The 17,732-nt window shown below is 35.9% G+C and overlaps 1 protein-coding gene across 2 annotated transcripts in view; it reads right to left on the bottom strand.

Annotated features, from left to right (window-relative positions):
* The window catches only part of atp8b4 (ATPase phospholipid transporting 8B4), a 42,132-nt gene extending 24,400 nt beyond the window's left edge, over positions 1–17,732 (bottom strand). The window contains exons 1-5 of one of the 2 annotated variants that reach the window (XM_079809280.1): positions 17,600–17,660; positions 15,749–15,816; positions 2,544–2,639; positions 2,041–2,099; positions 287–400 (exon numbers count right to left, since the gene is read on the bottom strand). In XM_079809280.1, coding sequence (XP_079665406.1) covers positions 287–400; positions 2,041–2,099; positions 2,544–2,619 — 249 coding nt within the window. In that variant the 5' untranslated portion in view covers positions 2,620–2,639; positions 15,749–15,816; positions 17,600–17,660. Of the gene's footprint in view, positions 1–286; positions 401–2,040; positions 2,100–2,543; positions 2,640–15,748; positions 15,817–17,599 lie in introns of both variants that reach the window. The other variant, XM_079809279.1, reaches the window with a different exon arrangement.

Here is a 17,732-nt window from a genome sequence, read left to right as displayed (position 1 = left end):
AAAAGATGATATTTTGGACAGTTTTTGTCCATACAGTGAAAGCCCAAACCAACAATGGGCCAAACTGACTTTCATTTTATGGCAAAAAAGTCATTTTTCAAAATATTTTCTTTTGTGTTGTACAGAAGAAAGAAAGTCATACAGGTTTGGAACAACTTTTTCAGTGGCCATTTCTTTGAGTAATGTAGAACCAAATCCATGACATTCAAAATCAAACCATTTTATAAATAAGGCCCGCAGATTTATCGTCAGTCATTTCACAAGTCATCTTAAAAGGCCTGCAAACCTGCAGTATCAGCAGAACAAGGAAGTATGCGTTCGCAAAACGTTGAAACTGCTCGAACAAGTTAATGGGCAGGAAGGTGAAAACGTTGTATTTTGCCGTCTTGATGCGATTGTCCTGGGAAAGAATCATAGAAAAGGAAATTATTCTAACCTTGAAGTTTAATTCTAACTGACAATTACAATACAAGAAAAGTTTCTTTTAAAAGCACATTTTAAAACAACATAAGTTGACCGAAGTGCTTTAAAGTTTCGGGGTGGTAAGATTTTGTAATGTTTTTGAGCATTTTGAACATTTGAAGTCTCTTCTGCTCGCCAAGGCTCATCATTTAATTGATCAAAAATACATTAAAAAACAGTAATATTGTGAAATAGTATTACAATTTAAAATAACTGTTTTCTATTGTAATATATTTTAAAATGCAATTTATTCCTGTGATTAAAGCTGAATTTTCAGCATCACTACTCCAGGCTTCAGTGTCACACGATCCTTTAGAAATCATGTGCTGATTTGCTGATCACCACCGTTTTCAACATTGATTGTTTTAAACACTGCTTAATATTTTTACAATATTCTCTAGTGAATAGAAGTAGTAAACCACTTACACTGCAGTTCAAAAGTTTTTTTTTAATGTTTTTAGAAGAAGTCTCTAATGCTCACCAAGGCTGCATTTATTTGATTAAAAATACCAAACAGTAATATTATGAAATATTATTTGTTTTCTATTTGAATATATTATAAAATGTAATTTATTCCTGTGATCAAAGCTGCATTTTCAGCATCATTACTTGTAATATGTAATCATTACATTCTAATATGATTTGATGCATTTCTGATTATTAGTTTTTTTTTTTTTTATTCTTTGATGAATAGAAAGTTTAAAAGAACAGTATTTATCTGAAATAGAAAGCTTTTGCAACATTGTACTAACGTTCAAAAGTTTTGGGTCAGTAAAATTTTTTTTCTTCTTTTTTTGTGAACGAACTTAAAGAAATTAATACATTTATTAAGCAAGGATGCATTAAATTGATCAAAAGTGACAGTAAAGACATTTATAATGTTACAAAAGATTCTATTTCAAATAAATGCTGTTCTTTTGAACGTTCTATTCATCAAATAATCCTGAAAAAAAATGTTTTACAAAACTGCAAGTCTCTGCAAGTATTCTCGTAAACACATACGGTTATGTCTTAAATGAATGTAAACAGTTAAGAAAGAAATTGGATGTGTATCATTATATTGGATCCGTGCATTTGGTCTTCAATTGACAGCAGCCTAAAATATCTGCTGATGTATAAGTCATGAATGCTAATCAAACAATAAAACACAGCTTTAAAATAGATTAATCTATATTTAATCTATACAGTGAACACTATAGTGTTATTTTACATTTAGGCATAATTATTACATGTCTGTACCTGAATACACTACAGTTAGACCTCACCCCCCATATATATATATATATATATATATATGATTAAAATGATCGAATTTCATAAAAAAAAGTCTAATATTAATACAATTATACAAAAGTAAGCTAATTTAAAATAAGAAATACATAATTTTTAAAAAGCATTTTCTGCTTCAGCCCAGAAATATATTTAGGTGCATCCCTACTAACAATGAATAATTGTATTTTTATTAACTAACATTAAGAAAGATTAATAAATACCGTGGCAAATGTGTTGCACATTAATGCGTAAACTAATGGGACCTCATTGTCAAGTGTTACCAATAAAATACATTTATAGACTTACAGCATAATTGAACCTCTCATTGTACTCCCGGTCGTTGGCTCGAACATGTCGTTCCTCCTCTAGAGTTGAACAGAAGTTTGGTTTAGTAAATTATTGGAAAGAAACACCTGAGGCACCATCAAGTACGTTTCCATAGAAAGCCACAACAGACGTGAACTTTCAAAACAACATGCACTAACACCCAAAACCAACGTGTATCTCCATGTCAGTCTGGATCAGTGTCCAGTTTGTCCACTAAAAAGATACTCCTCAATCTCCTCTTACTTACTTACTGGAAGTGAGAGAGGAGCCATAAATGGGCTCGATATTTTCCAAAGCCACTAACAGCGTTGTCTCAAGAGCGATGGCTATGACATCATCAGTGAAATATCACTCAGTAAAAAAAGAAAGAGTGTAAGTGAGAACCAATCATTGATTCAAGAAGTTTCCATAGAAGTGATCCAGCTCTTCAGCCATGTTTATCATCTTGCCCCTCCCAGTCCCACAAGTCCTTGAAGCTCTACCTTGTCCAGGTGATTTCGAGCGTGGGTTCCAACCTCCTCTCCATGGTGCTAACATCCATAGCCATCGCAGCGCCATTGCCTGCTTGCAATGTCATTCTTTGAGCGGCACAAACAAACGTTCAAGCATTAGATCAAACCCTAACCTCAGTGCAAATCAAATTACTGAGTCATTAACAAGAGTGAGGTGTCTGCTTTCTGTTGGGCAGCCAGTTCATGGAATGCGGCAGACCTACACTTGTCTGTGAGTGCGCGAGATTGAGACGTGTTTTTTCTCAGTCCCGCCTGTGGAATTTCATCGCCTGCAGGGTTTATGCTTATTAGCATAAAACTACTCCTAATCATTTACTAGCTCTGCACTGAGGAGTTAGGGACACGCACAGTTCTTGCCTTTGGAAGACCCAGAAGAATATTTTATTGCTCCGAAGTTGCTCTTTAATTTTTTGCTAATTAAAACTGTTTTAGACATAATGAACAACACTGTGGAGAAATATCATTAAAGTCAGCATGAAGTTGCGATAGACTCTTTTTCCCTGTTGTGACGTACACCGATTAGGCATACAATTATGTGACTAACACTGATTATCTCTTCATCACGGCACCTGTTCGTGGGTGGGATATATTAGGCAGCAAGTGAACATTTTGTCCTCAGAGTTGATGAGAATCAGGAAAAATGGTCAAGCGTAAGGATTTGAGCGAGTTTGACAAGGGCCAAATTGTAAGAGCATCTCCAAAACTGCAGCTCTTGTGGGGTGTTCCCGGTCTGCAGTGGTCAGTATCTATCAAAAGTGGCCCAAGGAAGGAACAGTGGTGAACCGGCGACAGGGTCATGGGCGGCCAAAGCTCATTGAAAAAAAGGGTAAAGCAATAAATTCGATCTAAATAAATAAGATATATATTTATTTTTAATATTAGGTAGTTAATAATCTATTAAATCAATGAAATTAGATTAAAATACTTTTTTTAATGATTAATATAAATAAATACAAATTAGATTAAAATTAAACAAATAAGCAAGAAATAAATAATACATAACAATACATTACTACACTGAGTATAACAAAAATAATAATGTAACTGAAACAAATTTTATATTTATAATATCATTTTTTTGTGTATAAATTTTACTTTCATGAGTGTATATAAAATACCTCACACAGGGATGATCATATTTGGGGGTCCGTGGCATCTAAAAGATTGAAAACCCCTGGTTTAATGCACAACAACACTGAGGTGCAAATAGTATTTGCCTCTATTTATCAAGTATGGGTAACTGCAGCTTGGAGTAATGGGCGTACTGAACGGTATGGGCGTGCCACACGATTTCTCATTGGTCGCGAAAGCTGCGTGTTCTTTTTTTATACCCTTTATCGCTATTGGCCTGTAGATTAAAAGGCAATACATCAAACTTAATCCTATAAGACCAAATTCCATTCTTTTAACGTAAAAACAACGTTAATGATATTAAGAACATTAAAAAAAAAAAAAAAACTTTCAAAAGTATCTTCAGAACCTCTGCATGGCGCGGATTACTGACGTCCTCACCGCGAGCTTAGGTCTAAGTTTATCAACCACCAAAATTAATGATAAAAAATTATTATTCTTTGTTAACGTTAATTTCAACATTTACAAATACACATTAAAATCATTTACTCTGAACATGTACAGCTGTATTTTTTTTTTTTTTTACTAACAAAGATTAATAAATACTGTATCAAATGTATTGCTCACAGTTAATTAATACATTCATGTTAAATGAAACAATGTTTTGCCTAATAGAGAAATAAATAAACAAAAAATAGATAATGACATTAACCAATTTAGCAAACAGACTCTATCCACTAAAGCTCTATCCACTAAAACATTTATTGCAATTACTAAAGCTGCAAGATATAACCGCAAAGGAAATACATGTATTTTAACAAGCTATTGTAATATAGGAAACTGTTCGGCACGCCCATTACTCCAAGCTGCAGATACCCCTGTCACTGTAAAATCCAACAGGGATTCTAACTAACACTTTTTAGTTAACTTAATGTCTTAATTTAATAGTAAAATCTAGTAATCTGTACTATTCACATACTAGTCATTGTTTACTCAGAAAACCCAAGTTAAGATTAATTGATTGTTTGAGTGCCATTTTGTCAAGCAAAAAACAAACACCATCATGGTGATCAGTGTTCACTTTGGTTGAGCACTTGGAACATTCATATTATTTTAACTCTCTTTCTATTGAGGCAGCGATGCAACAAGAAATCAGTTATTTGGTTTCAAAGGAAGAGAAGTAATAAATAGGTTGCTTTTAAAAGTTGACCTAGCTATTTTGATTTAGGCCACCTTTTAAAATGAACCTGTAATATTTCCCTTTTTCATATAATGATCGTTTACAATTTTATTGCTAACACTTACATCATAAACCCCTGTGAAACCAATTTGGGTTGATATATAATCCCTCTGTATTTGTAACAATATCTTCCAGTTGACCATGCTTGAGTCACACACAGATTTCAAAATTCAGCATGCACAACACAACAATGGTAACAACAATGGTAGCTATACTAAGTCAAGAGTAAATCTAAAGTAAACGATCAAGTACTCTCTACAGTTCTTTTTTAGCTACTAGAACTCTTCTGTAAGTGAACTATACTAACTAAGCATTTGTTAGCACAACATACTATTCCTATTTCACTTCACTTGTTTTTTTTAAGGCAATCGGTTTGCATGCTTTTTTTAAGTATTAGATTTTACAGTGTATAAATATCATCTAACTAGCAGATCTCATATGTTTATGGTCTGTGGCTGAAGATGTTGGACCTACTGTTCTACCGCAGGCGGATTTACTGTACAATGTTCTTTGTGTTACTGTAACATCATGATGACGTGAAACATAATCTCAATCGATCGAAATTTGGGGATCTGGGCTGGAGTCCAGTTTATATTTTGCTGAGGGTCACATTATATCATGGCCCGAGATGAACTGCACTGCGGTCACTCCAGACTTCCTCAAGTACTGAACTCCCAGCCATACGTGCTGAACAGGAACTGTTCCCAAGACTTCCGTGATCAAACAGACCATTTTTGCCTGGTGGACTATTCCTATTACATTGAAGACGGGACCCGAAACACTAGAGACCTAAATATCTTACAATCTTTGGGTGGAGCATTAAGGAAACAGCAAGAACACCTTGGAAACTGCATAGCAACAAGCTATAAACAACTCAAAACACCTTGGAAACATAGTATATGAGAGTATAGCAAAACATTTTTTACGTGGGAAAAAAATAGTTTCGGTTTTTTTTTTACCAGACCACAGGATTTAGCAGACTCGTTGTACACAACTTCAAGAAAATCACTTCTGCATTTTTTTGTTGGAAAAAATAACACTCAACCCTTTACCAGAATAGCCTGGTAAGTAATTTCTGCATAATGAATTGGTTCATTGCCTGCTACAGCTTTGTGAAACATGAGAAGTGTTTCCTCATTTAGCTCAGGTGCTACAACCACCATCATCATTAATAATTGAACAGATTCCACACCCAGAGATGCACCAGCTCATTTGCACCAGCGCACAAATGACACATATGGCAAAAAGTCACATACAACTTCCTTAAACTCTAAAAACGAAAAGTTCTTCATTGGTTCAGGTTCTTGAGTTAAAGTCCCAATGAAATCAAAATGGAAGTTTTTTGGCTTTTAGTATGAATATGTCTTACTGTTATCTATAAGCTAGTGTGCTCCAAAACAATGACAACATTCACATTTAAGAGACATAAGTGTTCAAATCTTACAATCTTACAGGATCAATGGTTCTGATGACATCACTCTGACATCAGATTTTCTGTCCAATCAAGCGCTCTCTAGAATCTGAAGCATCACACCCCCTACATTATTAAGCTGTGGCTAAAATCGATCCCTTATTCACACATTTGCTATTTTCTACATGGTGAATGGCACATAGTGCACTAGATAGGGGACAGGGAACGATTCAGACAGTGTAAATATGCTTTCCATTGGGGCGAATTTCACATCTGCTCTGGTCCAGAGACACGATAGTCGACACAGACCAGGAAACATATCGGACACATTTGAATTCTGCTGTATTTTAAAGCGATATGGAGGAGATTAGGAGGAGAAAACTGCGGCTTTAACAAGCTCAACGGCTCTGGCCGAGCTGTGATATAAACTGAATTCTATTGGCTATTTTTAAAAGGGGGAGGAGCTATTACATATGTCCAGCTCTGTCTTCCTATTTCAGTGGAAATGATCAAAAATATGAAAAATCCTGGCACACACACACACACACACACACACTACACCATGGCATTATCCCTGGATAACTTCCGATTCACTAAACGTTCATGTTGTTCCCATTTTATGCACTTACTCACCGATTGCCAACAAAACACAGACATTTGATACAGTTTCATTCACCGCCTGCGGTTTCGACTCATGACCGGGAACAAACAAACACACTTGCAGAACTCCGTTGCTGCTCCGGAAAAACAAACTGCATCCACTGTTTCCTTAAAGCTACACTGTGTGATATTTTCCCCCATCTAGTGGTGAAAAGGTATATGACCATCCAGAGAATATTAGTTTCTGTTCCTCTCAATTCCGATTTCGTTTTAACTCCTACGGTGGCCGATTTAGTCCAAGATTAACATGGCTTCCAGTTCAACCTCGTCCACATTCGACACAATGCCATCAAGTGTTAAAACGCGAAGCTTGAATTCACAGGTATGTCCCTCTTTGGCTTATGTACTTTCAAAATGGAGGGGCAACATGGCGACCTGCATTTGAACCCCTCACCCGTATGTATTTTCAATGGCATATTATAAATTTACGAGAATACTTTATTACTTGAAAGAAGTAAATATACATTAATGAGCACATATATTTGTGAAAGAACTAAGTGTTTTTAGCTAAGAATAAACTAAAAAAGTTACACAGTGTAGCTTTAACGCTGGGTTATTTGGGAAGCTGAACATAGTTATCTTTCCCTCACAACCAGAAACACACTTCTTTAGTGACATTGTTGATTTTGTGGTCTAAAAACAAAATGACAGCGCTGCCGACGGCTTCCATAACCCGAACGAAGCTCTTTGATGGACGTGCTCTTGCGCTCGCTCTGGTTGATGTGCGCACGTGCTCATCTGGGAGAAGTGGCCATACAAGGATTCCCGCCCTTTATGACATCATACAGGGCCATAGAGACAGAGCGACATGCGTCATAATCTGAAGGCCACGCCCACCGGGGGACGACGACAACCGAACGCTCTCCATTGACTTTGCATTGCGTGAAGCGGCATCCTTGTCATTTCGGACTTATAACAAAAAACTGCACAATGTCTAAAAGCGGATATGTGACAAAGTGTACAGCAAACAAGCTAAACAACACCCACAACCAAAAACCCAGTAGTTTTTATAAGCTATTGACCCAAAAAACGAGCGTTTAAGGACAAAAAAGTGGATACAGGCCATTGAGACAGAGCGCGACACGTTATATTACACTGAGAAGTACACACACTGCAGGGGAACATAATCAGAGACAGGAAATATGACATATAAAACTGACATTTGGATATTTGACTTAACAGTGACAACATATTTACTGCACATATAGGTATACTGAGGCATACTGAGTGTCAGGATCCCAAAATGTACCCATTCTTGCAGCTGAAGTATCATGTATTACTGCCTGTATCCACTTTTGTCTCCTTAAACTCTCGGTTTTTTGGGTCGACAGCTTATAAAAAACTTATTTCTGTGTTTTTTATCTTGTTTGCTGTACACTTTGTCACATATCAGCATTGTTCTGTTTTTTGTTATAAGTCCAAAATGACAAGGAGGCGGCTTCACGCAATGCAAAGTCAATGGAGAGCGTTGGATTGCCCCCCCCCCCCAGTGTGGGCGTGGCCTAAATACGCTCTGTCTCTATACATGAAAAAAACGTTCCGAAACGTATTAGCATCCTGAAGGAGTCTTTGTCATACGTCCAACTCGTTTTTTGAAATTGTGGCCATGTTTAGCATGAGTATCTAACTCTTTAACAGAGTCAGAATGCCTGAAATAGCATTAGACCCCCCCCCCCCCCCCCCAACATGTACATCTGCTACAAAATTTATTTTTCTGACGCTAACAGGCTAAAGTCACAGAAATGTTGGTTATAATTTATTTGTAAAAGTTGAGGATGAAGTTTCGCCCTCATGAATTTGCATAAGGGCTTCTTGACAAACATTCAACAATTATGGAAATTACAGTACGAGTGTGTTGCACTACACCAAGCATGCAGAAAATGTTTAACTGACCTCAGTGACTAATACATGGAGGCGTGTGTATTCTTCCTGTTTGTGTAGTTCATCACTCACACACTGATGAAAACTCATGCAACATTCTTACAACACTGGCTTCCCAACCTTCCACTTTCAACATTGGCGTATTACAACAGCTAAGCTCGACACAAAAGTGAAAATCAGAAGTAAAATACCTGCAGGTCTGACGCTCATGTCCCCGCAGTTATGAGTACTAGCGTGTAAGTGATCTCCATCCAGACAGACAGATCATGTTTTTAAAAAGATAGAAAAACTGAACTGCCTCTGCCGCCCAAGGGCAAGAAACGATCTGTGGTTTTTTAGAAGGTCAAGGCAAAACCTTGCGTCATTGGCAGATCCGTTTACCTTTTCCTACCCGTAATCACACACACAGTCGCACATAAACACGTAGTGGCCGTCACGTCAGCATCCCTATAGCAGCAAAGCGTCTACTTTATCTCTGTGGACCAGCACATGAGAGAATAAAGGAGCAGTGAGTGATGTCACAGGAAGAGGACGCTTTGTCCCTTCTTTTTAAAGCACTAATTAACTATTTCTGACGACTAAAACGAGTTTGATTTGTTTGTGTGCAAGTGAAACCAAGAGCAGCAGCAACAATCACACAAGGGGGTGTCATCAAGGTTTCTAGGCAACAAGACCTAAGAAGAGCAGACATGGCATAGTTGAATTATGTGGCTAACAATAAACATATTAAATGCAGAAATTAAGAATTGACTAAGAGAACAGTTCTTTTGTTCCACAGAATTTTGATCTGCAAAACACTGTAATTATCTGGTTGTTCGTGGCGTCTACGGTTGATCATGTGACTAGGTCTCAATTTAGGTTACTGGTAACCAGGTATTTTAGGGTCCAAATTGCGCTATTAACTAGTAGCTTACTAACATGCATATCCATAGGATGGCTGTTTAGTAATACTTATAAAGTAATACTTATAAAGCTCCCCCGAGAAAATGTTTATTTCTCTGATCTACATATGTGCATTTTAAGATGTTCTGAAGGCCAACAAATTAGATAACAGTAGCTTGAAAACCATGTCATTGGGCAGTAGATTATTTGTCTTTCTTATCTCCACATCTCTCTCTTTTCTCTGTTTTTATCTTGCCCAGTCTCTTCCCCTTCTAACGCTGAGCTTTAACTGATATAGTTTTTCCATTTTCGTCAGAGAAGAAAGTAAATATGGTTTACATATTAACATACTGATATTTATATGTTTTATGAATACTTTTCTTAGACACGTTAATTTATTGTTTATTAAAGTTAAGTTTATTAAATTAATTCACAAAATAAATACATTCATTACTTATCTTATGCCCAAAAAAAAAAGCTGAGCTTTTTTATTTATTTACTGAAGGCTACAAATGGAATAATATTAATTTACAATATGTACACATTCATTATTAGGCCTAATCTTATGCCTAATCTGAAGAAAACGGTTTTGTTAATATTTCTTAATTACATTATGAATCACATTGGCCTATTTTCAATTCAAATTGGCGAAATTAGACAAAAGTATTCATTTGCCTGAATATTTTTGTCTTTTGTTTAACCTTTCTGACTTAAAGAAGCAGAGTCTTAGCTTACATTTCTCTCACTTGACGTTGAGTCGTGCTGCTAAAATTCACGTTTAGCCTCAGCAGATTCTGTGAACATAAAGCCAGCCTACTCTGATTTGATTGGTTTTCGGAAGCCCCCCTAAAAAGGGTCTAGAACCGCCCCTGCTGGTAACCTAAAGAGAAGTAACTGTTAAAGTAGTACGGATAAAGAGAAGTAACTGCCCAAGAGAAAGCATCAAATAAAACAAATAAAAAATTATATATATATCTCACACACACACACACACAGACACACACACACACACACACACACACACACACACACACACACACACACACACACACACACACACACACACACACACACACACACACACACACACACACACACACACACACACAGGGAAAAGGTGTTAAGATTATTACTATATGAGACACAAAACCAGTCATAAGTCACACATAAGTATATTTGTGGAAATAGCCAACAATACGTCATTGTATGGGTCAAAATGATCAATTTTTCCTTAATGCCAAACATATTATGTAAAGATCATGTTCCATGAAGATATTTTGTACATTTCCTACTGTAAATATATCAAAATGTAATATTTAACTTTAAAGGCGATTTTCTCAATATTTAGATTTTTTTGCACCCTCAGATTCTAGATTTTCAAATAGTTGCATCGCGGCCAAATATTGTCCAATCCTAACAAACCATACATCAATGGAAAGCTTATTTGTGTATAAATCTCAATTTTTTAAAACGGACCCTTATGACTGGTTTTGTGGTCCAGGGTCACGTGTATATTAAAATTACTATATTTTTTGTGACAATTAAGCCCAAAATCTCATTAGTCTAATACATTTTACATTTCAGTTTTTTGGGAATTTCCATTGTTCTCAATAATGATTCTCATTAGATTCCCTGTAATACTGTAATTAAAAGAAACTGTAAAAAAAAGTGATAATGAGATCATGAGTTTTTTTGCATTATGGTAATTTACTTAATTGTATTAAAAATAATGTCAAAATGTGTTATGCTTCTTTTAAAGGGGTGGTAAACCACGATTTCACTATTCTAACTTTAGCTAGCGTGTAATGTTGCTGCTTGAGCATAAACAACATCTGCAAAGTTACAACGTTCAAAGTTTAAAGCAAAGGGAGATATTTGCTTTTAAAGAAATCAGTTTCTAAGAACTACAGCAAACGGCCAGTAGGCGACTACACACTTTCCTCCAGGGTTGGTGACATCATCAGGCTCAATATTTACATAAACCCCTCCTCCGAGAATATTAAATAAGGGGGGGTGAGGCCATTTTGTATCGCGGCGCTGTTGTGGTTAGTAGGCTGGAGTGTTGTTGCCGCGATGCCGAGGAAACGCTGTTATTTTCATCCGGATTGCAGGTCTGGGGCACTTGCTCTGTTCAGCCTTCCTTGGGACGGGGGTGCGTTGCAGAGTGTTTAACATACAGCATGTTATATGCACGTGTGTATGAGACAGCGGGGAACAGGCACGCGCGGGGCTTCCTGCAGCACATCTCACGGAGGAAAACATCCACCGTCTTCGCGATTTCAATGCCGGATTTGCTGCGTGAAAAAAACACTGCCGGTGCGTGGATGCATGACGCGCGCGCTGCACATTTCACGGAGGACAACACAAACTTCCACAAACTTCGCGAGTTCAATACAGGATATGCACAACGGCTTGTCCTGAAAGCTGGATTTACAAACAGAAGCTGTTTACGGGCCACAACCTGTAAGTCTGATTTATTTTTCATCGATGTGTTTTCCTGTAATAGGTTGTAGCAAGGAAGTAAACAGATGACAACGCTGTTCTGCAAACCAGTCTGTTAAACGCTCATTCATACTTAACGTTATCCGACGAACACCTAACGTTACAAACACTAACGTTAAAATCTCAACAGCGAACCTGGCATTAGTGTAAATGATTCTTTGATTAGAGCTTTTATGTATTGTTTATCTACAGGCACGCTAAACATGGTTCTGTGTGTGATTTGGCTAACTTACTAGTTAAAGCCAGTGCTTAGTGTTCGTTTTGGGTTAGTTCTTGCGACAGATATTTGGCTATAATCGTTCTAAAAATACAAAAGTTAAAGTGCCATTCAGTAGCGATTACAGATCCGCAGTCTTTACTCTCGAGGACTGAACAGGTTCTGCTCGATCATCTTCACTCAAATGTTCTGGGTCTGATTCGGGCTCATATGGTTTTATTGACGCCGTTGTTTCTAATACTGACCAAAGCACAGCCTCCGGTAAAGGTAAGGGGCGTGACGTTTCCGACAAACGTGCACTAGGCGGTTAGCGAATCACAACACACTGGGCCAGCTAACCAATCTGAGCCCACTGCGTATTTTTGAGGGACTGGCTTCATACAACCCGGAAAGCATCAGACCGTTTTACAAGGAGGGACAGAGCAGTGTAGAATAAAGGTCAAATATATGAAAAATAAGGCAATTTTTTTTAAAACGAAGCATGAACACATGTTACAGTGCACCCCACAAACACAGCCAAGCCTTCAAAAGAATGTGTTTTACCACCCCTTTAATAATTCCTCAACAGTTACTTCAAAAGAAATATAAAATGTAAAATATATAAGTATATAACGGATAAAACTGATAAGCTACTGTATCATCAATAAACTGAATCAGTTCTCGACAGGAACAACACATAAAAATAAATTAATATTCACTGGACAATTATGGTTTTAAAGAAATAGTTCACCCAACAATGAAAATGATCCCAAAAGCCATCTTAGGTGTATATGACTTTCTTCTTTCAGACAAACACAGTTAAATAGTATTCTGGCTTTTGAAGCTCCAAAAAGTGCATCCTTCCATCATAAAAGTGCTCCACATGGCTCCGGGGGGTTAATAAAGGCCTTCTGAAGTGAAGCAATGGGTTTTTGTAAGAAAAATATCCATATTTAAAACTTTATATACTATAATCGCTCGTTTCCGCCAACGACCGTATGCACGAATGCTCTGACATTGTTCTTTAAAAATTCTCGTATTAGACCTCTAATTTCGTGACGTTAGCCGTTTTTGAGCATCGGTCGGCCTAGTATTTTTGGTATTCTGCACCGTTGGCTCTAGTCGGACGCCGTTGAGGTTTTTTGGGCCGATTCAGCATGTTGGGCTGTCAGTGTGAGAGAGAACTCTGATTGGCTGTTCAGCTTAGCCATTGAGTCAGTGTATGCTGTTATAATTTTATGTCATCTTACCTGAGCATTCAAATGTACGAATATTTTCATAATAACATGAGCCGATGGAATGAAGAAAGTGATCAGTGTGATTGACATTCAAAATGGTGAGCGAGGGCTGCTTTATTACAGTGCTAGTTTCGGTTTCCCTTTTGAATGACGAAAATAGACTATATATATATATATATATATACACACACACACAAAGGGAAAAGGTGTTAAGGTTATTAATATATGTGGCCTTTGACCACAAAAACAGTCATAAGTCGCACGGGTATATTTGTGGCAATAGCCAACAATACATTGTATGGATCAAAATGATCGAGTTTTCTTTTATGACAAAAATCATTAGGATATTATGTAAAGATCATGTTCCATGAAGATATTTTGAAAATTTTCTACCGTAAATATATCAAAATTTCTTATTAGTAGAAATATGCATTGCTATGGACTTCATTTGGACAACTTTAAAGGCGATTTTCTCAATATTTCGATTTTTTTGCACCCTCAGATTCCAGATTTTCATAGATCATAACAAATCATACAAACCAAAAGCTTATTTATGCATAACTCTCAATTTAAAAAAAAAAAGACCTTTATGACTGGTTTTGTGGTCCAGGGTCACGTGTATATTAATATGACGATTTTTTTATGATGGGTGAATTATGGAATCATTTTAATTTTTGGGTGAAGTATCCCTTTAAAGGAACACACCACTTTTTTAAAAAATAAGCTAATTTTCCAACTCGCCTAGAGTTGAGTTTTACCGTTTTTGAATCCATTCAGCCAATCTCCGGGTCTGACAGTAGAACTTTTAGCATAGCTTAGCATAGATCAATGAATCTGATTAGACCGTAAGCATCACGCTCAAAAATGACCAAAGACCTAGCCATATCGGCGTAGAAAATCGCAACTTTTGATTTTCCGTCGGTCTTAGTAAACGATGTAACTACAGAAGAGTCAAGTTTTAAATATGAAAAATATCGAAACTCTTCTGTCATTTTTTTTGAGTGAGATGCTAACGGTCTAATCAGATTCAATGATCTATGCTAAGCTATGCTAAGAGTGCTACTGCCAGACCCGGAGATCGGCTGAATGGATTCAAAAACAGTAAAACTCAACTGTTTAACTCTAGGGGAGCTGGAAAATGAGCCTATTTTCCAAAAAAGTCCTGGAATGACTTGAATACATACAACATTTCTTAACATGAATGCCAGTATACACTGCCGTTTCAAAAAGTTTTTGATCAGTAAGATTTTTAAAGTCTCTAATGCTCACCAAGGCTGCATTTATTTTATTAAAAATACAACAACAACAAAAAAGTCATATTGTGAAATATTATTAAAATATAAAATAACTGTTTTTTTATTGTAATATATTTTAAAATATAATTTATTCCTGTGATTGAAGCTGAATTTTCAGCATCATTACTACAGTCTTCAGTGTCACATGATCCTTCACAAATCATTCTGATATGACGATTTGCTGCTCAAGAAACATTTGTGATTATTATCAACCGTTTTTTTTAGGATTCTTTGATGAATAGAAAGTTTAAAATAACCATATTTATCTGAAATAGAAAGCTTTTGCAACATTGTACTACCGTTCAAAAGTTTTTGGGTCAGTAAAATTGTTTATTAATTTTTTTGGGAAAGAACTTAAAGAAATTAATAAATGTATGCGTTACATTTATCAAAAGTGACAGTGAAGACATTTATAATGTTACAAAATATTTTATTTCAAATAAATGCTGTTCTATTCATCAAAGAATCCTAAAAAAATGTTTTACACAACTGTTTGCAACATTGATAATAATCATAAATGTTTCTTGAGCAGCAAATCATCATATCAGAATGATTTCTGAAGGATCATGTGACACTGAAGACTGGAGAAATGATGCTCAGCTTTGCATAAATGACATTTTAAAATATATTACAATAGAAAACAGTTATTTTACATTTGAATAATATTTCACAATATTACTGTTTTTTGTATTTTTAATTAAAGAAATGCAGCCTTGGTGAGCAGAAGAGACTCCAAAACTTTTGACCGGCAGTGTATGTGCTTTTAAATATGCAAGATTGCTTGTCCAGCTGTACTAACCAATGTGAACGTCCTTCTTCCAAACTGCCATAACATCAGGCCATCTCCGACGGGTCCTAAGGGTTTCACTGAAAAACATGAAGCCAGTGTGAGTCATTTACCCCATCACACACAATCAGATAAGATCATATTATTAATAGTGATTTTATACAGAGAGGCAGATAAACAGTGACATCTACAAACAAAACACTTTCCTGTAAAGCCATATTGTAATTCATAAAGGCTTGTTTACTTGGATTGCAGTTGATAAGTCACACACACACCAGAGTGTAATTGTCTTTTAAAGTAACACACAGTTCTAGCTTTTTTTAATGTCTGAAGCACACAGCTTGTCTTCCCGCACATCGTCCTAATGAGAACCCAAAGGAGCTGCAGCCAGGAAACCCGTCAGGTCTCTGGGAACACACGCCGTCCACCGGGAACACTGCAGGGATGCTGAAGCTCGCATGCAGTAAACACAGGTGATCCTGAGAAGAGCTGCAAGGCTGCAGTGTCCTGCCATATGGTGGCTTTGCATGACAACGATTTATAGAAAAGGCTTCTATAGGTGGGACATTATACTGAACGTCGATGTGAAAGGCTTCCCTGTTTCGGTGTGAAAATAAACGTAGCATGGAATACCCCAGCACTGCATGTCTCCCTTTTTAACACACCTGATACTGTATATATCATCAGCGCAGCGATAAAAGCTCCAAGACCTGAACTGTAATAAGAAAGACTTCCAAAATATGCCATGTTTGATCACATTTTCCCACTGAAATCAACACTGAAAGTTTGTAAGCAGGACATACTGACTACAGTCCAATATAAAAGTGACTGTAGACTCTCATATACTGACAATCATATCCTCTATACCTATCAATAAATCCGCAAGGGAATGAAAGTATAGAGTATAGAATTAGAAATTATGGAATTAAAATTATATAGGCTAAGAAATATGGATCCAAATATGGTAAAATAATAATTTTACCTAAATTATTTGTTAATTAATTGAGTATATATATGCAATAATTATATTTTAATTAATAATAACAATTATTAATTAATTATTATATAATTATTACACATTATAAGCATATTACAAGATATATTTGAAATAATATAAAATGCTCTTTAAACGTAGTATACTATATAAGTATATATAATACATATATTTTAAATAATAATAATATATTATTATTATAGTTACACATTACAATCATATTAAACTATATATATATATATATATATATATATATATATATATATATATATATATATATATATATATATATATATATATATATATATTTAATCATAGCTAATAATAGTAATTATTTTAATTATTGCATCACCCACATATTAAGCATAAATATGCTTTCTATTTTATATTTATATCTAGTATATAATTTATGTAATATATATAAAATATATTTTATTATATTTTAAAATATTTGTACTGTTTAATTTATGGTAGTGATTTTACAGTAGATTTAATACACTATCTATTACCATTATTCAATGTCCAAATAGATGAATTAACCAGACCCAAGGTAAAATATCTCATCTGTAACCTCAGTTGTACCTTACAGCTCAATAATGGAAAGCCTATAGTCAATTAGTCAACCTTAAGTGGCACAATGATGTAAAATCAGACCGATATTGCAATAAATGGACATTGTATATATAAAATCTGCTACAGAATGCAATAATAAGCCAGTATTATCTCCCTGAATGACACGCGTGCCCGTCAGACAGTCATATATGCTGTAACGCGCATAACTGCGGTTGGTGAAGTACACCTCATTCAACAACAGCACTCTATCAGGATCTATTATTCACAACACACAATGTACAACATGCAGCGCTTACCGGAAACATGCTCCATCCATTCATTTATGGCTCTGCTACGGAGACAGGGCTATAAGAAATTAGGCACGGAAAACACAAGACAGGTCCTCAAAATCTCCCTCCTGCTCTCTCGCGCTCTCGCTCTCTCAACCAC

The sequence above is a fragment of the Gobio gobio genome (assembly GCF_949357685.1).
Source record: "Gobio gobio genome assembly, chromosome: 25".
NCBI classification, from domain to species: domain Eukaryota; kingdom Metazoa; phylum Chordata; class Actinopteri; order Cypriniformes; family Gobionidae; genus Gobio; species Gobio gobio.
The sequence above is the reverse complement of the archived record's forward strand: the minus strand, read 5'-3'. Positions and strand labels throughout refer to the sequence as shown.